Consider the following 23,421-nt stretch of genomic DNA (forward strand, 5'->3'; position numbering starts at 1 on the left):
ATAAAGACTTCATACAATTTGTGTTCAAAAGTCAAAATAGCTTGATGTCTCAAGCTTCCCATACTTGCATCTCATACTTACCCCTAACTATAATCCGAAAAGAAACCCAAGACAATAAGTAATGCATGCGTTTTTCACTCTTAGACGTTAGGAGTTAAAGCTCATAATGCAAAGTATTACACTGTATACAATGTCTTAACGGGAACACAGTGTTTCCATACTGCTACTTGCCAGACCCAAATGATTTCTGGCATACGATACGTATACTACATGAAGTTCTTCTAATCTGAAGTTTATGTGCTCTTAGTAAAGTTTGTTAACGTGATTGAATAAACGAATTTGTACTTAATTACGTGTGGTGCAAAGCTGATATAAGAGTGTCCTAAGACCTCAGCAATGTAAACATGGAGTATGACGACTGCATGATCTGTAACAAATATTAATAATTAAATTTCCCTCTTTGATTTAATTACGGTATTAAGTCACCAATTTTCGGATTCCGTTTATGAGGATACCGTTTTCTTTGTTCTATACTTAGAGAACAGTAACAAATTCCTATTGCAAAGATTATGTCCCTTGCCTGTTTGTATAACTACCAATGATTATCGTTTGCACTGTTATGGGAATAGTATGGAAAATGTTTAAACAAAAACAACTGAAAGTGATTACACATAAGATAAGATAAGTGAAACAAAAACACGTGCGATACCGAACCCTCGCATCCATTTCTTTTTTGTATTAATTCGTAAAACATACCGAGACAAAGAGCTCCATGTCGAAAGTTATCATGTTAAAGGCTGTGATCTGCAGCGGCGTCTGCGCACGCGCCACCATGAACAACAACATGTTCCTCAGGCGGCGGTCGTTGACCCTCTCCCAGCCGCTGCTATAGAAATGCGTGGCTGTCTCCGCGGCCTGTAACAAAACGGTACGGTGACGGGTTCGAATCCCAAGTACAGCAAAACTAAAGTTTCCTAATACATTGCTTCTGTATGAATCTGGTCGTTAGTGACAATAAGTTTTACAATGATTGAAACTGTATGTGACGTCATCCTCACATTAAAGAAGTTAAGGGCAGAAGAAGACAGTGGTTATAAGGTTTAGTTTATACCCTTAGCTAGGGCGTGATATTATCAACGCTCACTTTTATATTTAACTAGCTTACCGCTCCGCCCGTGTGAAATAGTTTTTCCGGAATAAAAGGTCCGTTTTATATTTTCACGGGAGAAAAACTATAAAGCACTCAGGAGTAATGTATTTCCTATTAGTGAAGAACAATCATAATCTATCATCTCAGGAACTACTACAGTAGTAGTTCTTGAGATGAGCGCGTTCAAACAAACTCTTTAGCTATATATTAGTAAAGATTAAAAATCTGCGTGGAATTAATAAAACGTCTCACCATAGCTTTCAGTTTAGCAGCGTATCTGCACGGCAGGTAGATGTGTATTGTGGCTCCACTCACGAATATCATGTACCGCAAATCGAATCCGTAGCCCTGCGATATCATACATTATGTACTAGTAGCGAAGGGCGAAATTTCCAGAATTGGAACCCGAAACAACATAAAAAAATAAAATAAAATGCTTTATTCATCACGTAGGCGAACATAGTTGCACTTATGATAAGTGAAGATACATGAGAATATTTAATTATTACTTAGATAAAGTCGATTATATAAACAACATATTGGACAGAAAATAAATTAGCAAAGAAGCCAGCTCAGGCTGGCAGGAAATAAGAAATAATCTTAATAAAGATAAAGGAAGGATCCACACCGGTGAAGACGATAAAAGCCCTAACCTAGCTAACCTACCAGCCTTTCACTAGCTACCTAAGCGATGACTACCCGAAGAAGAAAGGCAGAAAGAAACTCCGGGCCGACCGCATTAATGCATATAGGTTCTAATGCATTAATGCAGTCTGCAAATCGTTTTAATGATAATTAAATTCTACGACAGCCGGCAGGAATCGGCTTATATAGACACTTCGCCATTGTTATATACACTGTATTTCAATATACAGTGATAACGTCAAGTTATCGTATGTGTGGGTAAAGTTGCGCATACAACAATAATTACCTCCGTGATGTGATACAAACACGTGCAAATTTGTATCATTGTCGCCAAGAATATGATGCCCAGCCATATGTTAAACGTGTCTTGGATGAGGTTTACGAATCTAGAAAAAAAAAACAAAACTGTCTGTTGTTTTAGAGGTATTTTGAATGACTGCCATCGCTTCGGCTCGTATTGTTGTGAGGCGCAAGAAACCCATCGAGCAACATCATCTGTCAATATTATTATAGTATGATAATGACAGAAGGGCATCTACCCAATTGCCAGTTTGTTCAACTTCGCTGTGTCTCATGATTATTTGATAAATGACGAATCTGTTGCCACATTGTTCACAATTTCCAATCTTTATTTTGATATATATCTAAAATCCAATATCAAAAGTCCGTGGCTGAAATTTTAAAGTCTCAAAAATCTTGTTGCTACAAGACCAATGGGATAAAATATGAACACAATGAACTCGCACTGAAATGTTATTTATAAACTTACTCGAACATCCTGCATTGTTCATCTATAACTGCGACGACTCTGCGATACCTCTCATTAGGTTCAGCTTTCCAAGCGTCCTCCAGCATCTTGCAGTACAAATTCATTTTCATACAAGCGTGGTTGATGGACAATCCAAAGAAACCGTCGTATCCAATGAAGTTAATCACGTAAAGCAAAGAGCAATACATCATGTAGAAGAACATTATTTCGTAGTACGGCGAGTCGAACCTCGCCTCAGGACTGGCGCCGGGCTTGTTCAAATCGTGGATCATGTATTTGGTGGCCTGGAACTTGAAGGTGTAGTTGTACACGTTGAGGAGTATCGCCATGACGGGGAAGGTCATGACGCAGGTGGTGACGGTGATGGCCCAGCCTCTCTCGCTGTAGATGAGGCTGTTGCGGATGCCGTCGCGGGCTATGTTCAAGTAGTCGCCGGTGAAGCTGTTGTACAGGTGGTAATCTCTCTCGAACTCGTCCAGGATTTGTTTCGCTTGTTTCCGCTTGTGGTACATGAGGAACATCTAGGGAGATAGGATTTCTGTAGAAAGAATGTTTATGTACCTAGCAATTGTGACTAAATTATAGATATTGTAAACCAGCTTTTGTCCATCGATCTTGCAGTCCTATCCATGATAGAAACTTGTGAGTGAATGTTCAGAATCACATTGGTAGCTTTAAAAATTACCCCCTCTATAGGCCAAACAATACTTTGTAATATTAGTGTAGATTGTAGCACGAATATTTGTTACTCCAAATCTATACACTCTGTTACGTAATGGTGCCCAAAATATATATTTTGTGTATTGAAAGTAAATTACATTATTTAACTACATCGGTAAACATTTTACCGATTTCTATATATCGCACTCTTAATAAAATAATGACCCATTCCAAAATTGCCAATTTGTGAGAATCGTCAAACAATCAATTTCTGTTTGCGACCTTTTAGTTTTTTCCCTTTTTTTTTTCATGCTATAGGTTTAATTTTTTACCTATTTTTAATAAGCTAAATTTTATAGCAACTTCAAAATAAAGGTAGCAAACAAAAATTAGTTTTCCGACGACTGCCATAAATTAACAATTTTGAAATAGGTCATTATTTTATTTAGAGTGCGATATTTACCTTAAAGAGTCCACCCAAAAATGGTCCCAGGACGGTGGTGTGCCGTATTATGTTGACGATGTCCCCCTGCGTCCAGCACTGGTACATCTCCAGAAATATCATGCACGCTAACGGCAATATGGTTAATATCGATATAGCTGTGAACAATATCATTTTTATTGCATTCCCGCTGAGCTGGATTACCCTTATAATCTATTTACTTGCGTTTATATCAAAATGTCTTTAAATAAATTGGAAAGTATTACATTGAGACTGATTATAGGCGATGTGGGCGTCAAGTAGTCGTTTGACCAATCGCATAATCATTATTAATATTTTGAAGTCTATGTCGAAGCAAAAAAAATCTTGGTTTCTATTTTTTTTATGAAATCAAATCTCATCGAGGCTAAAGTAATTTAACCGTTATGTCTTTGCCTATAAATATGTAAATTGTTTCACCATTAATACTTACGTATGGAGGCTAGTCTCATTTTGTCCGTGGCCGGGTTGGGGTAAATCATTCCGACACTCAACGCGAATGTTATTATTTGGTAAGTTTTGTGAAATGGTTTGAATTCTGGTTCATCCATGTTTATAAGAGTTGATGCTCCTAATTGCTATTATACTGCGTCAAATCAGAGATTGTTACTCGAAATATGCTTCTCAATCCGTAATATTTTTCGGGATAACTTTTTAATTGATTATTTACTGATCGTTATTTTTTATATTCACTTCGACTTCTCAACTACGGTTTATATTCTCAAAAAGTTACAGTAGTGCCACAATACGCTGTAGTTTCTTGAACATTTTGGTACAAGATAAGACCTGTGACTGTTGGCTTTGTAGCTTCTCGATTCAACTTATTAACAGAATTAAGTAGTCGGAACTGCGTAAGAATATTCTAGAAGGTTCCACCGTGAGAAAGGTAGTTGTAATTACCAGTGAAGGTATACAGCGTGTTACAAAACACGAACATTTTATTCACACCGCAGACATACTTGCAACTGCAGTAAAAACAAGTATTTATAACGACGTATAGGTACACTACAACTGATATCTTAGTTTTTAATATATGCATCCATGATCAATCAGTAAGGACCATCCAACGAGGGCCTTGACTATTACAATTAGCGTCCTCGGTTACAATTACAAAAAATCAAATTTCTTATTTTATCCAACGTAATATCGTTCCTACAGTAGGTGTAATAAATAAAGTCTGTGAAGGCAACAGCTATATGAACTATCGAAATCCGTCAATTTACATTTTAGGTTATATTTCAGTGACATCTAACGGACCTGTTCTTATGAAAGAATGCAACTTAATTATTGTACACCCTGTGTTAAATAGAAAACGCCTTTCCTTTTCCCCCAAAGGCATGATAACCAATTAATAGTTTTTACAAAGGCTAATCGAGTAATTATATCTTTTTCTTTTTGATTTTTAAAATGCCCTTTCAAACCGCTCAATGGCATCGTTAATCTATTACAAATTAAAATGATAATTGTCAATGCAGTTGTAGATGTGAGATTTTTATTAAGTCCTTTGATGAATTTTATAATAGCTGATTTTAGTTGTGCGCGTGGCTTCGTCTGTTTTAATTGGATTTTATTACTAAAGATATCTTCGTGCTAAGTAAATTTGCTTGCCAGTGTAAATTGAAACTGGAGTTGTTCAAGACTTTTACTAATAAACATTGTATAAGTCTGTCATAGTTATTCAATATTTCATTTTGAAATTACCTTAAAAAAAGCGAATAAAGAAACATTTTTAAATCATGAAAATTATTTATTATTAAGGCCTTTAACCTTACAAATGTACTTTAAAATAGACAAAAGTAAATGAATGTTTTGTAATAGCTTCGCCATTTTGTTGGTAGGTATGTAACGCAGCGCTGGAGGTGTACGTGCGGCGCGCGTACACGTCGTACGACATCACGTGTCTGCAGCACCTCGGCCTGTCGGGCGAGCTCGGCGTGGTGCACTTCCAGTTCATACTGCCTACCGGACATCCCAACAGGTGAGCAGGCAGATCTTTTAATAAAAAACTATCATTCCTAGGGGGCCGTTCAAGTATTACGTAACGCAATTTGCGGGGGAGGGGTGGTCTTGTAAAACTTTACGATGTGTTATAGGGGCGGGAGGGGGCTTTCATACAAAGCGTTATGTAACATTGTTTTTTTTTTTATTTTAAAACAATAACCAAGGTATTTTAGCGACTTCCTGGTATGTTGCGTAAAATAATTGTGAATATTAGAAAAAAAATGTAACTTTTGAGTTAAATAAATTTTGGAGGGGTGGGGGGCGGGGGTCGTTCAGGAAAATGTTATGGCGCGTTACAAGGGGGGTGGAGTCAAAAATCTTCAAAAATTGCGTTACGTAATACTTGAACGGCCCCTAGTCGAAATTTACAGTTTTGTGATTATCGACTACTAGCTTTTGCCCGCGGCTCCGCCCGCGTTATAAAGTTTTTCAGGCTAAAGATTTCCGTTATAAAAGTAGTAGTTTCCCGGGAGCCTATGTTCTTCCCAGGGTCTCAAACTGTCTCCATACCAAATTTCATCTTAATACGTTGGGTAGTTTTTGAGTTTAACACGTTTAGGCAGACGGATGCAGCGGGGGACTTTGTTTTATAATATATTTTTTAGAACTTTTTAAGAGGAACAATCCCGTCATACATTATTGTTGCATAACTTTAACCGTTTACGCAGCGCACGCAACGGACACTCTCAAAACTAATAAATTGTCCCCGTTTTTGCAACATGTTTCATTACTGCTCCGCTCCTATTGGTCATAGCGTGATGATATATAACTAAAAGCACTCCACAAACAAAGGGCTATCCAACGCAAAAATATTTTTTCAATTTGGACCGGTAGTTCCTGAGATTAGCTTTTACTGCTCCGCTCCTAATGGGTATAGCGTGATGATATATATATAGCCTATAGCACTCCACGAACAAAGGGCTATCCAACGCAAAAAGAATTTTTCAGGTTGGACCGGTATTTCCTGAGATTAGCCATTACTGCTCCGCTCCTATTCGGTATAGCGTGATCATATATAGCCTATAGCACTCCACGAACAAAGGGCTATCCAACGCAAAAAGAATTTTTCAGTTCGGACCGATAGTTCCTGAGATTAGGCATTACTGCTCCGCTCCTATTGGGTATAGCGTGATGATATATAGCCTATAGCACTCCACGAACATAGGGCTATCCAACGCAAAAAGAATTTTTCAGTTTGGACCAGTAGTTCCTGAGATTAGCGCGTTCAAACAAACAAACAAACAAACAAACAAACTCTTCAGCTTTATATAATAGTATAGATTGAGAGACGATTGAGCCTCGCCAGCCGTTATACTGTATTGTATGTATGGTGTCAGGATCCCGCTGAGCCAGTCGGAGATCGAGCTGGCGGCGGCGCAGGACGAGGAGAACACGCCGGCGGAGCTGTGCGCGGCGGCGATGCGCAAGTGCCACCACCGCACCGGCGCGCTCGCCGCCTTCCACTCCTTCGACCAGTTCGTGCAGTACGCCGACGAGCTGCTCGACCTCGTGCACGACTTCGGCACCGACGCCACGGTCAGGAAGGAGGTGGGTGGCGGGGTCGAATCGACTCGCATTTATTCGCCTGCTATTCATTTAGTATGAAACAGCTAACTAGCCCTTACAGAGTATATTCGATTCGATTATAATCGAGATAATGGAATAAAAATTCAAACAGGCCGACAATATTATGTTGACTGGCAAGGGGTCATTATCTTTTGTCAGACACTACCTCATTCAATCAACTTACCAGGCCGGGATACAAAAAAAAACGTGAAAATTTATTTGTAATCAATTTTATCCTATAAAACAGGCCACTAAACGGAATAAGAAAACTGTCTTAATAAAAGCTTACGTATTATAACAGTTTAACAATCTTATTGCTGTTTGGCCTATTAGTATAGTTTTTATGTACCTTGCAATCTCTAAAGGATAGGGAAGGTATATTTTATTTTCAGTAATTAACTTTATGATTAAAATGGTCATCAATTATAAACGAAAAAAAAAGCAACAATGATCATGACTACTTATAAAATATAATAATAATTTAGGTTAGATCAAGTCGTATTTTTCAAATATGAACGTATTGTTTTCTGCCCCCAGGACCTGGCGGCGCTGCAGGAGGGCAGCGAGAGTCGCAACAGCACCAGCATCAACGTCGGCATGGACTACAAGCAGAACGTGGACTCCGACGAAGTGGTGAGATTGATTGATGGTTTAAAAAGAAAAAAAAATTGTTTCTGTCTGTTTAAATGTTCGTTGGCAGTATAAAACTACTGATTGATTTCAAAATATAAGTTGGAAATAGATGTTCATACGTATTACATGTGCAATTATGTATAACAAAATCATTTATGGTGACTATAGTCTAGCATTATTTTTTTTTATCAAGAAGTTTAAATATATTGTAATTTCTAGAACGTGAACCTCTCTATAGGTCATTTTAGTAAGCATTGGTCTATCTTAAAAAATACAAGTTGTACCCGTACTTCGTATGCGAGGTACATCGGTCACGCAGCTTCGTGATATCGGATACCAGCTCCGAACAACAATGATAGGGGGATCCGCGGCCGGTTCGATTCACCATCTGGCTTGCTAGAGAATTATCACAATTGTGTACATAAAGGTATGAGACCCCACTCCAGTCACCATCAGGTGCAGTGGGGTAAGATTGTCATGCCCGTGTGTAACGCGAGTGTGTGTCGCAGCCGCTGGAGCCGATCCACATCCTGATGATCGGCGTGCGCGACTCGGGCGAGAGCGAGGACGCGGCCGTGGCGCGCCGCTTCGGCAACTTCTGCCGCGCGCACCGCCACGAGCTGCACCACAAGCGCGTGCGCCGCATCACCTTCATGTCGCTCATCAAGTGCGTACCCACCAATATATTATATATACAACTTCTGCCGCGCGCACCGCCACGAGCTGCACCACAAGCGCGTGCGCCGCATCACCTTCATGTCGCTCATCAAGTGCGTACCCACCAATATATTATATATACAACTTCTGCCGCGCGCACCGCCACGAGCTGCACCACAAGCGCGTGCGCCGCATCACCTTCATGTCGCTCATCAAGTGCGTACCCACCAATATATTATATATACAACTTCTGCCGCGCGCACCGCCACGAGCTGCACCACAAGCGCGTGCGCCGCATCACCTTCATGTCGCTCATCAAGTGCGTACCCACCAATATATTATATATACAACTTCTGCCGCGCGCACCGCCACGAGCTGCACCACAAGCGCGTGCGCCGCATCACCTTCATGTCGCTCATCAAGTGCGTACCCACCAATATATTATATATACAACTTCTGCCGCGCGCACCGCCACGAGCTGCACCACAAGCGCGTGCGCCGCATCACCTTCATGTCGCTCATCAAGTGCGTACCCACCAATATATTATATATACAACTTCTGCCGCGCGCACCGCCACGAGCTGCACCACAAGCGCGTGCGCCGCATCACCTTCATGTCGCTCATCAAGTGCGTACCCACCAATATATTATATATACAACTTCTGCCGCGCGCACCGCCACGAGCTGCACCACAAGCGCGTGCGCCGCATCACCTTCATGTCGCTCATCAAGTGCGTACCCACCAATATATTATATATACAACTTCTGCCGCGCGCACCGCCACGAGCTGCACCACAAGCGCGTGCGCCGCATCACCTTCATGTCGCTCATCAAGTGCGTACCCACCAATATATTATATATACAACTTCTGCCGCGCGCACCGCCACGAGCTGCACCACAAGCGCGTGCGCCGCATCACCTTCATGTCGCTCATCAAGTGCGTACCCACCAATATATTATATATACAACTTCTGCCGCGCGCACCGCCACGAGCTGCACCACAAGCGCGTGCGCCGCATCACCTTCATGTCGCTCATCAAGTGCGTACCCACCAATATATTATATATACAACTTCTGCCGCGCGCACCGCCACGAGCTGCACCACAAGCGCGTGCGCCGCATCACCTTCATGTCGCTCATCAAGTGCGTACCCACCAATATATTATATATACAACTTCTGCCGCGCGCACCGCCACGAGCTGCACCACAAGCGCGTGCGCCGCATCACCTTCATGTCGCTCATCAAGTGCGTACCCACCAATATATTATATATACAACTTCTGCCGCGCGCACCGCCACGAGCTGCACCACAAGCGCGTGCGCCGCATCACCTTCATGTCGCTCATCAAGTGCGTACCCACCAATATATTATATATACAACTTCTGCCGCGCGCACCGCCACGAGCTGCACCACAAGCGCGTGCGCCGCATCACCTTCATGTCGCTCATCAAGTGCGTACCCACCAATATATTATATATACAACTTCTGCCGCGCGCACCGCCACGAGCTGCACCACAAGCGCGTGCGCCGCATCACCTTCATGTCGCTCATCAAGTGCGTACCCACCAATATATTATATATACAACTTCTGCCGCGCGCACCGCCACGAGCTGCACCACAAGCGCGTGCGCCGCATCACCTTCATGTCGCTCATCAAGTGCGTACCCACCAATATATTATATATACAACTTCTGCCGCGCGCACCGCCACGAGCTGCACCACAAGCGCGTGCGCCGCATCACCTTCATGTCGCTCATCAAGTGCGTACCCACCAATATATTATATATACAACTTCTGCCGCGCGCACCGCCACGAGCTGCACCACAAGCGCGTGCGCCGCATCACCTTCATGTCGCTCATCAAGTGCGTACCCACCAATATATTATATATACAACTTCTGCCGCGCGCACCGCCACGAGCTGCACCACAAGCGCGTGCGCCGCATCACCTTCATGTCGCTCATCAAGTGCGTACCCACCAATATATTATATATACAACTTCTGCCGCGCGCACCGCCACGAGCTGCACCACAAGCGCGTGCGCCGCATCACCTTCATGTCGCTCATCAAGTGCGTACCCACCAATATATTATATATACAACTTCTGCCGCGCGCACCGCCACGAGCTGCACCACAAGCGCGTGCGCCGCATCACCTTCATGTCGCTCATCAAGTGCGTACCCACCAATATATTATATATACAACTTCTGCCGCGCGCACCGCCACGAGCTGCACCACAAGCGCGTGCGCCGCATCACCTTCATGTCGCTCATCAAGTGCGTACCCACCAATATATTATATATACAACTTCTGCCGCGCGCACCGCCACGAGCTGCACCACAAGCGCGTGCGCCGCATCACCTTCATGTCGCTCATCAAGTGCGTACCCACCAATATATTATATATACAACTTCTGCCGCGCGCACCGCCACGAGCTGCACCACAAGCGCGTGCGCCGCATCACCTTCATGTCGCTCATCAAGTGCGTACCCACCAATATATTATATATACAACTTCTGCCGCGCGCACCGCCACGAGCTGCACCACAAGCGCGTGCGCCGCATCACCTTCATGTCGCTCATCAAGTGCGTACCCACCAATATATTATATATACAACTTCTGCCGCGCGCACCGCCACGAGCTGCACCACAAGCGCGTGCGCCGCATCACCTTCATGTCGCTCATCAAGTGCGTACCCACCAATATATTATATATACAACTTCTGCCGCGCGCACCGCCACGAGCTGCACCACAAGCGCGTGCGCCGCATCACCTTCATGTCGCTCATCAAGTGCGTACCCACCAATATATTATATATACAACTTCTGCCGCGCGCACCGCCACGAGCTGCACCACAAGCGCGTGCGCCGCATCACCTTCATGTCGCTCATCAAGTGCGTACCCACCAATATATTATATATACAACTTCTGCCGCGCGCACCGCCACGAGCTGCACCACAAGCGCGTGCGCCGCATCACCTTCATGTCGCTCATCAAGTGCGTACCCACCAATATATTATATATACAACTTCTGCCGCGCGCACCGCCACGAGCTGCACCACAAGCGCGTGCGCCGCATCACCTTCATGTCGCTCATCAAGTGCGTACCCACCAATATATTATATATACAACTTCTGCCGCGCGCACCGCCACGAGCTGCACCACAAGCGCGTGCGCCGCATCACCTTCATGTCGCTCATCAAGTGCGTACCCACCAATATATTATATATACAACTTCTGCCGCGCGCACCGCCACGAGCTGCACCACAAGCGCGTGCGCCGCATCACCTTCATGTCGCTCATCAAGTGCGTACCCACCAATATATTATATATACAACTTCTGCCGCGCGCACCGCCACGAGCTGCACCACAAGCGCGTGCGCCGCATCACCTTCATGTCGCTCATCAAGTGCGTACCCACCAATATATTATATATACAACTTCTGCCGCGCGCACCGCCACGAGCTGCACCACAAGCGCGTGCGCCGCATCACCTTCATGTCGCTCATCAAGTGCGTACCCACCAATATATTATATATACAACTTCTGCCGCGCGCACCGCCACGAGCTGCACCACAAGCGCGTGCGCCGCATCACCTTCATGTCGCTCATCAAGTGCGTACCCACCAATATATTATATATACAACTTCTGCCGCGCGCACCGCCACGAGCTGCACCACAAGCGCGTGCGCCGCATCACCTTCATGTCGCTCATCAAGTGCGTACCCACCAATATATTATATATACAACTTCTGCCGCGCGCACCGCCACGAGCTGCACCACAAGCGCGTGCGCCGCATCACCTTCATGTCGCTCATCAAGTGCGTACCCACCAATATATTATATATACAACTTCTGCCGCGCGCACCGCCACGAGCTGCACCACAAGCGCGTGCGCCGCATCACCTTCATGTCGCTCATCAAGTGCGTACCCACCAATATATTATATATACAACTTCTGCCGCGCGCACCGCCACGAGCTGCACCACAAGCGCGTGCGCCGCATCACCTTCATGTCGCTCATCAAGTGCGTACCCACCAATATATTATATATACAACTTCTGCCGCGCGCACCGCCACGAGCTGCACCACAAGCGCGTGCGCCGCATCACCTTCATGTCGCTCATCAAGTGCGTACCCACCAATATATTATATATACAACTTCTGCCGCGCGCACCGCCACGAGCTGCACCACAAGCGCGTGCGCCGCATCACCTTCATGTCGCTCATCAAGTGCGTACCCACCAATATGTTATATATACAACTTCTGCCGCGCGCACCGCCACGAGCTGCACCACAAGCGCGTGCGCCGCATCACCTTCATGTCGCTCATCAAGTGCGTACCCACCAATATATTATATATACAACTTCTGCCGCGCGCACCGCCACGAGCTGCACCACAAGCGCGTGCGCCGCATCACCTTCATGTCGCTCATCAAGTGCGTACCCACCAATATATTATATATACAACTTCTGCCGCGCGCACCGCCACGAGCTGCACCACAAGCGCGTGCGCCGCATCACCTTCATGTCGCTCATCAAGTGCGTACCCACCAATATATTATATATACAACTTCTGCCGCGCGCACCGCCACGAGCTGCACCACAAGCGCGTGCGCCGCATCACCTTCATGTCGCTCATCAAGTGCGTACCCACCAATATATTATATATACAACTTCTGCCGCGCGCACCGCCACGAGCTGCACCACAAGCGCGTGCGCCGCATCACCTTCATGTCGCTCATCAAGTGCGTACCCACCAATATATTATATATACAACTTCTGCCGCGCGCACCGCCACGAGCTGCACCACAAGCGCGTGCGCCGCATCACCTTCATGTCGCTCATCAAGTGCGTACCCACCAATATATTATATATACAACTTCTGCCGCGCGCACCGCCACGAGCTGCACCACAAGCGCGTGCGCCGCATCACCTTCATGTCGCTCATCAAGTGCGTACCCACCAATATATTATATATACAACTTCTGCCGCGCGCACCGCCACGAGCTGCACCACAAGCGCGTGCGCCGCATCACCTTCATGTCGCTCATCAAGTGCGTACCCACCAATATATTATATATACAACTTCTGCCGCGCGCACCGCCACGAGCTGCACCACAAGCGCGTGCGCCGCATCACCTTCATGTCGCTCATCAAGTGCGTACCCACCAATATATTATATATACAACTTCTGCCGCGCGCACCGCCACGAGCTGCACCACAAGCGCGTGCGCCGCATCACCTTCATGTCGCTCATCAAGTGCGTACCCACCAATATATTATATATACAACTTCTGCCGCGCGCACCGCCACGAGCTGCACCACAAGCGCGTGCGCCGCATCACCTTCATGTCGCTCATCAAGTGCGTACCCACCAATATATTATATATACAACTTCTGCCGCGCGCACCGCCACGAGCTGCACCACAAGCGCGTGCGCCGCATCACCTTCATGTCGCTCATCAAGTGCGTACCCACCAATATATTATATATACAACTTCTGCCGCGCGCACCGCCACGAGCTGCACCACAAGCGCGTGCGCCGCATCACCTTCATGTCGCTCATCAAGTGCGTACCCACCAATATATTATATATACAACTTCTGCCGCGCGCACCGCCACGAGCTGCACCACAAGCGCGTGCGCCGCATCACCTTCATGTCGCTCATCAAGTGCGTACCCACCAATATATTATATATACAACTTCTGCCGCGCGCACCGCCACGAGCTGCACCACAAGCGCGTGCGCCGCATCACCTTCATGTCGCTCATCAAGTGCGTACCCACCAATATATTATATATACAACTTCTGCCGCGCGCACCGCCACGAGCTGCACCACAAGCGCGTGCGCCGCATCACCTTCATGTCGCTCATCAAGTGCGTACCCACCAATATATTATATATACAACTTCTGCCGCGCGCACCGCCACGAGCTGCACCACAAGCGCGTGCGCCGCATCACCTTCATGTCGCTCATCAAGTGCGTACCCACCAATATATTATATATACAACTTCTGCCGCGCGCACCGCCACGAGCTGCACCACAAGCGCGTGCGCCGCATCACCTTCATGTCGCTCATCAAGTGCGTACCCACCAATATATTATATATACAACTTCTGCCGCGCGCACCGCCACGAGCTGCACCACAAGCGCGTGCGCCGCATCACCTTCATGTCGCTCATCAAGTGCGTACCCACCAATATATTATATATACAACTTCTGCCGCGCGCACCGCCACGAGCTGCACCACAAGCGCGTGCGCCGCATCACCTTCATGTCGCTCATCAAGTGCGTACCCACCAATATATTATATATGCACCGATCCCAAATTGGAATCGAATCGAAACTGATGACTTTAACATAAATCTTACTTGCTAACGAATTTGTCCTTTATCGCACAGGCGACAGTTCCCTAAATTCTTCACGTACCGCGCCCGCAACGACTTCACGGAGGACACGATCTACCGTCACTTGGAGCCGGCGTCGGCATTCCAGCTGGAGCTGTACCGTATGCGCAGCTACGAGCTCGAGGCGCTGCCCACCAGCAACCAGAAGATGCACCTCTACCTCGGCAAGGCTAAGGTATGGGACTGAGAGATAAATCACCAAATAGTTTACACTCGTCTACAATCAAAAAATCTCATAATTATCATACTTGCAATTTTTATTTGTATACAACCAGATAGCGAGCATCTTACACAAGTTGCAAAACCCGTGATCGCGGCCCACGTAAGTGTGTCGCGTTCCGGATTAAACCTGCGTATATTCGGTTTCAAACAGGCCGGCATAATTGTGTCCAGTAACAACGAATAAACATCAGTAGTCATTCGACATTATCTGAAACCCATTACGGTTATTATCAGCTGCAGTTAGATGGCATTACCCTGCCCGTATTAAAAAATATTAGTAACGTTGCACAATGTGCGTGTACTTTATAGAGATTATTTATATTTAACAGGTGAAGAAAGGACAAGAAGTGACCGACTACAGGTTCTTCATCAGATCCATCATCAGGCACCAGGATCTCATCACTAAGGAAGCTAGTTTCGAATACTTGCAGAATGAGGGAGAAAGGTAAGAAAAAAATATTTACCGCAAAAAATAATACTAATCGGGTTTTTAAATCAGCAAAGGATATTTTATATAATAAAATGATCAAGCCGCTAGTCTGATAGGAAACGTCATATAGCGTCGATCTTCATCATTATATCCCTTTTGCATATATCCTTGTGCAATGAGAAAGATACATAACAAATATTTCATAATGCAATTTCAATGAAATCGTTAACACTATAGAGCGTGCTAAAAAAATGGACAAACATACATACATGCGACAATCATCACCATTCGGAGCAATTGTTATACCTTACTCCTTCCAGGGTGCTCCTGGAGGCGATGGACGAGTTGGAGGTGGCGTTCTCCCATCCCCTCGCCAAACGCACCGACTGCAACCACATATTCCTCAACTTCGGTCCCACAGTCATCATGGACCCCGCTAAGGTCAGTTAAGTACGGGCTAAGTGACTTAAGTACGGGCGAGTACAGATAAGGCACGAGTCGTGAGCACACTCGTGATAGGCCGGTGTGACGTCCAACACGTTGATGTGCAGCGTGATTGGTTCCTTAGTCTTTGCTCGTTGTCTATTGGCTTAACGTGCCATGCGGCTACGCTACACTCTAGTTTGTAGATATGCAGCACACCCCCACCACTTTCCATCTGTGCCAACCATAACCATATCAAAAAAGACATTGTTCTGATTGGTCCATTTTCACGATAGATCAAAAATACGATTGAGTTTATTTTATTTAAACAATGTTAACTGAATTAGGAAACGATCAGTGATTAAGTTTAGGGACTCTGTCCAATATTCGCTCGGATGATGCTATACTCCCGAGTGTCGACATTGAGCCGTAAGACCGCTGAAACCAACATAACCGCTCCGCCCAATGGTGATAGCGACAACGAAAAATAAATGGTATACAAGCAATTAATAATGTTTTTCCACCAGATTGAGGAGTCCGTGCTCGGTATGGTGATGAGGTACGGACCTCGTCTGTGGAAACTGAGGGTGCTGCAGGCGGAGATTAGGTTCACTTTGAGGATCGGTGAGTGACATGTTTGGCAATTTGGCAATTTCGTCTAAATATATGCGCCTTTTGGGCAATACAATATCGACTTTCTGTTCTGTGTGTACAAAGTTGATGTTGCATTGGTCAAATAACGCAAATATGCCATGTGTAGTGCTAAAACGAATGAGGTTTTTTCAAAATATTATCGACAAATATATTTTGTTACGCAGTTGAGATATTAAGCAGCTGTCTGTTCACAGTATCTATATATTATGAAGGAATGTGATACAGTTCGTATGCGCTTTCCAAAACCTGCTTGTTGATGCTGCATGATCATTGTATTAATACCTTCATTCGTTCCAGGGCCCGGAGCTCCCACCAAGAACGTGCGTCTCTGTCTGTCCAACGGTTCCGGATATTCTCTGGACGTGTACACATACGAGGAAGTGTCTGACCCGAGGACTGGCGTGGTGAGTTACACCATCATCTTCTTGAGCATACAACATTTTACTGTAGTAGCCAGATTGTATAGATTTGATGTATAGCCTTACCAAGGAAACAAAAAATCTAGAGATAAGTCGCCATCTAGAGATAAAACATGTAACTAATTTCTTGTAATGAGTACGTTTTCTTTTAGACAAAAATGACGCCTTATAGCAACTTCACTTTTTTTTTCGCCCACAGATAATGTTCCAGTCGTTCGGTGCTAGGCAGGGTCCCATGCACGGCCTCCCCATTTCCACACCCTACGTTACCAAGGACTACCTGCAACAGAAGAGATTCTTGGTAAGATCTTGGCTTAGCATATTATTGTCTATTAAATGAAGGATTATATTATGACCAGCTTTTCCTACCGCCAAAGCTGCGTGGTAAAATTTGGAGTAGGGTAGGTGGATACTGCTGACGATAGCATTTCAAGTGTATTGGTATAGATTGTAGACCGTTATAATCCTTGATAAATATAAAGGCAACATCCGTTTTGATGTATACAATCATCTAATAACTATAGAGATGTACTAAAACGTTAACTAACTCGATATAAATACTTGGCAAAATTCTTAAATTTTAATTATAATTATTGTGTGTTCGCAGGCGACGTCGCAGGGCACCACATACGTGTACGACCTGCCCGACATGTTCCGGCAGGTGGTGGAGCGCAGGTGGAGGGACTGCATCGAAGAGGGCTCCGTCGATGGTCAGTCTTATTCTATTTACTATGATTCTCACCTTAACAAATGCAAACTCCTATATGCAATAAAGTAAAAAATGCGGTTGAATTAATGAACAATATCATTTTTTTTTAAATACTTGCTACAGTTCAGAAAATATTGCTCTTTTTAACATTTCAAAAATTGCGATATGTGTTCACTGTTTTTTTTATACAATCTCAGCAGTGACCCTACTGCACCTGATGGTAAGTGAAAGAGGTTCCAATACAGTGCTCTATGGTGTGATGATTATCGCTCGTCAGTCGACACAATTACACCGGCCATTTCGAATTTTATTGGCTTAGTTTTGTCCCAAAAATCTTAAATCATTCTTGTCGCAGGTCCGATACCGGACAACGTGATGTCATGTGTGGAGCTGGTGGTGGAGCCGGAGGGCGAGCGGCGGATCGTCGAGATGACCAGGCTGCCGGGACAGAACAACGTCAGTATTTACATATCACAAACTCTATGATTACAGCGTATTAATACGCATATATATATACACATAATCATACACTAGTGCTCGTTGTGGCGATAGGCTCGCCACCTATTAGATAATGGGACGAAATACGCAAAGCGAAAAGTACGCACTGAATGTGTAAGTAAAATGATCGTTACCCCACAGGTGGGCATGGTGGCGTGGCGTGTCACCTTGTATACTCCGGAGTGTCCCGACGGGCGCGACATCATCCTCATAGCCAACGACCTCACCTACTACATGGGCTCGTTCGGCCCGCAGGAGGACTGGGTGTTCTACAGGGCCTCGCAGTACGCCAGGGAGCTCAAGATACCCAGGGTACGTTCAAATGATTGTCCAATTTCTATGGGTATAATTTAGTAATAAGATTTATATTTTTCAAAAAATAATATTTCTTAGTGTTTATGTAATTTTTACATATTTCCACTTTATAAGTCATAGCTTGAAATGGGTTGTCTTTGGTTTTGAATTACATGAATTATGAATATTTGAAACGCTCTAAGTATCTATATATTTTTTTGTGTTTACAAAGATTATCTACCTTCCATACTTCCAAATTGGATCGACTGTGATGAAGAGTAAATTATAATCGTTCTCCCGACAGATCTACATCAGCGTGAACTCCGGCGCGCGTATCGGCGTGGCGGAGGAGGTGAAGTCGGAGTTCAACGTGGCGTGGCTCGACGCGGAGAGGCCCGAGCGCGGGTTCAAGTACCTGTACCTCACGCCTGAGGCGTACTCGCGCCTGTCTCCACTCGCCTCCGTCAAGACGCAGCTCATCGACGACGACGGCGAGTCGCGATACAAGATCACAGACATCATAGGTGAATACTTTACGTTACTTATGTAATTTATTGTGATATGAGTGTTATTTTAGAGCGCAATTATGCCAAAACGTAGAAGAAGAAGTAACAACTGTTAGTACATAACAACTGAGAATGGCCAATGGTTGAAAGTAGTGTCTATGGAGCACACTATAGACACACTTTCAACCACCCAACATGGGTTTCGTCCCAACACCACCCCGTTATCTTTCAATAAGGCAATGGAGATCTAAAGCCAGCAATACACGTGAGCCGAGCTTGGCACGTGTAAGTCAATGCTAGCGTATAGACAGCATATTTATTTACCTAGCCTTGCAATTGCTCGATGTTGATTGCCTAGTTGGCTGAGTAAAGGCAAGTGTTACCGTATATAGAACTCGTTTAGTGTAGCTTTTCACAACTCACACTTGCGGTCAGTTACCCCACTTATACTCAAAAAAACTAGCATCGCGGTGGGGAGGGAGGGTTGTTTGGTCTTGGGGGCGCTTTATAAAATCGACTGTATTGGCCGCTTGCATTGGTTATCTACAAATTTGGTGAACATCTAGCCAGATGGTAGCTCTTGCTTTATATAATTTGTCTACGCTGTCGTTGATAAACTGCCAAGACTCAACCAAGGTATATTGCTAGATTTATGGTCTGCATTTACCAAGCAAAACCATACTGTAGTGTTTTTAAGGCATGTATTGACAGGAGTTGCATGAAGACTGGGCGGGTTCACTATGGATCAGAGCCTAATTATCTTATCAAAATGTTTGTAATGCTTATTTCCATCCACAATGCGATACAAATAAAAAAAAACTGTCAAGACTTCAGTTACAAATCAGTGTATGTTTCCAGGCAAAGAGGATGGTCTTGGTGTGGAGTGCTTGCGCGACGCCGGGCTCATCGCCGGCGAGACGGCGCAGGCGTACGAGGAGGTGGTTACCATCTCCGTGGTCACCTGCCGCGCCATCGGCATCGGCTCTTACGTAGTGCGGTATGTATTATATACAATAATATGATAGTTTATAAATGTTGTCTAGCGTTGAAAATACATAATAAACTAGTATTAAATAGAAATAGAGAAAATATTGTGAATGTTGCGGGTAAATTTCTGTAATACAGTCTACTTTCTCTATGACATACGTTACAAAAAGTAATTTTCTTAATTTTCACGACTCGTGGCCTACCTGTCCTAAAGTCGACTGGGAATGAGTCCCGTGTAAATCATGTAGGAATAGTCCACACAAAATTGTTGTCCAACTTGCAATTCTATGACTTCCTTACCCATAACTACTATACATTTCTATTAGAGCAAGGAGGCGACATAAATACTTAGACAAATATTTCTGTAGTATAGTGTTATGTTTTGCGTTTTTGACCATTCTCCGTTGAGACAAGTTGTTTGGGTGGGTACAATAATGAATGACATTTACTTGCAGCCTCGGACACCGCGTGATCCAAGTGGAGAACTCGTACATAATCCTGACGGGGTACGCGGCGCTGAACAAGGTGCTGGGGCGCGCCGTGTACGCCAGCAACAACCAGCTCGGCGGCGTGCACGTCATGCACCACAACGGCGTCTCGCACGCCGTCGCGCCCTCCGACCTCGACGCCGTCATGACGGCGCTGCGCTGGCTCTCCTACGTGCCCAAGGTCAGCTCCCCCACCACACCCCCACCTGCCTCTGGCACAGATCATCGACAACCAGCTCGGCGGCGTGCACGTCATGCACCACCATACCAAACTGCCCATAAACTATGCCAACACCGCCCAAAACTGACTATACCATATATTTCTATAGACTATGATATACAATTGTTTCCGCAGGATAAAATGAGTATGGTGCCGATAATGCGTCCAGCGGACCCGGTAGACAGGCCCGTAGAGTGGGTGCCTCCGCGCGGGGCCCACGACCCGCGGCTCATGCTCACCGGCGAGCCCGGCCGCCCAGGATTCTTCGACGCCGGCTCCTTCGACGAGATCATGAAACCGTGGGCCCAGACTGTCATCACTGGTAACTGGCGAATAAACAAATATATTAAATTGTGCCATACAAATGAAACTATATGTTTTATTTTTATATTTTTATTTATTTAAGGACCTCCAACAAAGGATACACGGCTTATAATAAATACAATGTCGTAATATTGGTATAATTAACACGTTTATTGGTATAATTACGCTGATTGGTAATAGATATTTCCTGCTATGAAAATATGATTGATTCAAATTTTACTAATATCAGTTTTTTTTTATCAAATTTACTAATTACCTTTAGGGTTTATAATATAAGTAAGAAAGAATAATTTATTGTATATCCCTTAAGAAATTTCTTCTGGCTATAGGTCGCGCCCGACTCGGCGGTATTCCTGTGGGTGTGATCGCGGTGGAGACGCGGACCGTGGAGATCACGCTGCCCGCCGACCCGGCCAACTTGGACTCCGAAGCCAAGACCGTGCAGCAAGCCGGACAGGTGAACCACAACACATAAACGAGGCCAAATACACTGTCGAGGTGGCTTCTTTATGGTTCAAAAGACATTTTAAATAGCCCAATATTTGGTATTATCTAAAACTTAATCGAATTGTTTTGCTGAGTCACCAATGCTGTTCAATTAAATACAGGCCCCTTTTATTGTGAATAAATGACATGTGCTTTTGTCTACAGGTTTGGTTCCCCGACTCTGCGTATAAAACGTCGCAAGCAATTAACGACTTCTCGCGTGAGAATCTACCGATTATGATTTTCGCCAACTGGAGAGGATTCAGCGGCGGACAAAAAGGTAAGCTGGGGATCTCCGCGTCACTCTCATGTATATATTATCAAATCGATTAAAGGCCGATTTCTATTAAAGATCTCATTCACTGAGGTCGGATTTATAGCGAACATGGACCAATAAGAAAAAAGGATTGAATATAATATAATAAGCCAATATGCTTTATTTGAACCAATCGATACTTGGGCATACCATTGGCCAGAAGAACAGGTCTAATGTTTGAATTAAAAAGAAGCCACTATTTTGATTTTATTTGTCATAAGCTTAATTATTGGCTGCAAAATAAATATCTGGCCGTGCTCTTCGACACAAAGGACAGATGTGTTAGAAGACTTGATGAGATTTTACTTTTATTACTACCTGCTTTATTCGGTGATCCGGGGCGTGTAATAACCTTTGCAATCCCAGCGTGCTATGAATATGTGTGATGGCGAGTTATTTCATGTGGCATGTGGTTGCAGACATGTACGAGCAGATCCTGAAGTTCGGCGCGGAGATCGTGCGTGCGCTGCGCGGCTGCACGGCGCCGGTGCTGGTGTACGTGCCGCCCGGCGCCGAGCTGCGCGGCGGCGCCTGGGCCGTCGTCGACCCCAGCGTCAACCCGCAGCGCATGGAGATGTACGCCGACCCCGAAGCCAGGTACACTTCTACACTATACAGTAAGGTAAAGCAACAAAACATTAGGAGGACGCGACTTGCCGCAAGTTCTGCAATCTTAAAAATTTGCAGACATCATCTTGCCAGATTTTTTTTTTATGTGGACACGGCAATGTGTACCCACTGCACCTTTTGGTAAGTGTAGTGAGGTCCAACAACACGCCAACTCTCTCCCTCGGCAGTCGGTACAATTATGCCGGCCTGTTGGTACCGGATATACATAGGGTTTTCCCGGAACGCGACACACTTAAGTAGCCCACTATAGCGAGTTTTATCACCTTGTGTACGGTGAGCGCAATCCGAAAAGGACAGATATAAAATATATCCTACCATCAGCAAATACTGTTAATACATGTTTACTGGTAAAAAATTGCCTGCGGAAGTCGACTTCTGTAAACATAACTTGCATATAGACACTTTCGCAGAAGATGATTACTGTCACCAGCTCGTACAAATGACCCTCTTATTTAATACTTATTTTTACGAGACGCTTTCTGTAACAGAGGAGGAGTGTTAGAAGCCGAGGGCATCGTGGAGGTGAAGTTCAAACAGAGGGATATACACAAAACTATGCACAGGCTGGACCCTGAGTTGCTCAGACAAAGCGCCAGGATAACAGGTAATTATGACTAGCAATATTCAGTGACTAGCTCTGGCTGGAGTAAATATGGACAAAACTATGGCAAATGATATGCTGGCAATACACTTGGCATATTGGTAACAATATTTACACATTTTGGGAAAGGCAATATTGACTTTGTTTTATTTATGTACGTAATTAATATTGCATTGGCCAAGTAACGCAAATGTTCATTCAAATACGCCATATTTGTCTACAGAATGAGCGATGGCCACG

The 23,421-nt window shown here is 44.9% G+C and overlaps 2 protein-coding genes across 6 annotated transcripts in view; one reads left to right on the forward strand and one right to left on the reverse strand.

Annotated features, from left to right (window-relative positions):
• The window catches only part of LOC115446363 (acetyl-CoA carboxylase), a 71,531-nt gene that overhangs the window by 44,118 nt on the left and 3,992 nt on the right, over positions 1–23,421 (forward strand). For all 5 annotated transcript variants that reach the window (XM_030172988.2, XM_030172990.2, XM_037444832.1 and 2 more), the window contains 21 exons: positions 5,544–5,683; positions 7,044–7,254; positions 7,810–7,905; positions 8,415–8,572; positions 14,969–15,149; positions 15,526–15,641; positions 15,947–16,067; positions 16,577–16,673; positions 17,001–17,107; positions 17,322–17,423; positions 17,730–17,832; positions 18,187–18,287; positions 18,471–18,641; positions 18,928–19,147; positions 19,988–20,126; positions 20,572–20,785; positions 20,960–21,146; positions 21,478–21,605; positions 21,800–21,914; positions 22,370–22,547; positions 23,069–23,184. In XM_030172988.2, the coding sequence (XP_030028848.1) occupies positions 5,544–5,683; positions 7,044–7,254; positions 7,810–7,905; positions 8,415–8,572; positions 14,969–15,149; positions 15,526–15,641; positions 15,947–16,067; positions 16,577–16,673; positions 17,001–17,107; positions 17,322–17,423; positions 17,730–17,832; positions 18,187–18,287; positions 18,471–18,641; positions 18,928–19,147; positions 19,988–20,126; positions 20,572–20,785; positions 20,960–21,146; positions 21,478–21,605; positions 21,800–21,914; positions 22,370–22,547; positions 23,069–23,184 (3,001 nt within the window). The remainder of the gene's footprint in view (positions 1–5,543; positions 5,684–7,043; positions 7,255–7,809; positions 7,906–8,414; positions 8,573–14,968; positions 15,150–15,525; positions 15,642–15,946; positions 16,068–16,576; positions 16,674–17,000; positions 17,108–17,321; positions 17,424–17,729; positions 17,833–18,186; positions 18,288–18,470; positions 18,642–18,927; positions 19,148–19,987; positions 20,127–20,571; positions 20,786–20,959; positions 21,147–21,477; positions 21,606–21,799; positions 21,915–22,369; positions 22,548–23,068; positions 23,185–23,421) is intronic.
• On the reverse strand, positions 2–4,560 carry LOC115446366 (odorant receptor 13a). Its single transcript, XM_030172994.2, has 7 exons — positions 4,139–4,560; positions 3,688–3,824; positions 2,565–3,085; positions 2,082–2,181; positions 1,403–1,498; positions 757–915; positions 2–427 (listed from the first exon to the last, which is right to left on the reverse strand). Exons 1-7 carry the CDS (start codon positions 4,254–4,256, stop codon positions 383–385), a joined length of 1,176 nt encoding a protein of 391 aa, XP_030028854.1. The 5' UTR covers positions 4,257–4,560; the 3' UTR covers positions 2–382.

Source organism: Manduca sexta, chromosome 28, assembly GCF_014839805.1.
Source record: "Manduca sexta isolate Smith_Timp_Sample1 chromosome 28, JHU_Msex_v1.0, whole genome shotgun sequence".
Classification (NCBI taxonomy): domain Eukaryota; kingdom Metazoa; phylum Arthropoda; class Insecta; order Lepidoptera; family Sphingidae; genus Manduca; species Manduca sexta.

Coding starts and splice junctions, on each gene's coding strand:
- LOC115446366 (XM_030172994.2), bottom strand. CDS start 4,256: ATGGATGAACCAGAATTCAAACCATTTCACAAAACTTACCAAATAATA. Junction 3,825..4,138: donor AATGAGACTAGCCTCCATAC/GTAAGTATTAAT, acceptor TATTGTTCACAG/CTATATCGATATTAACCATA. Junction 916..1,402: donor CTGCTAAACTGAAAGCTATG/GTGAGACGTTTT, acceptor GTTTTGTTACAG/GCCGCGGAGACAGCCACGCA.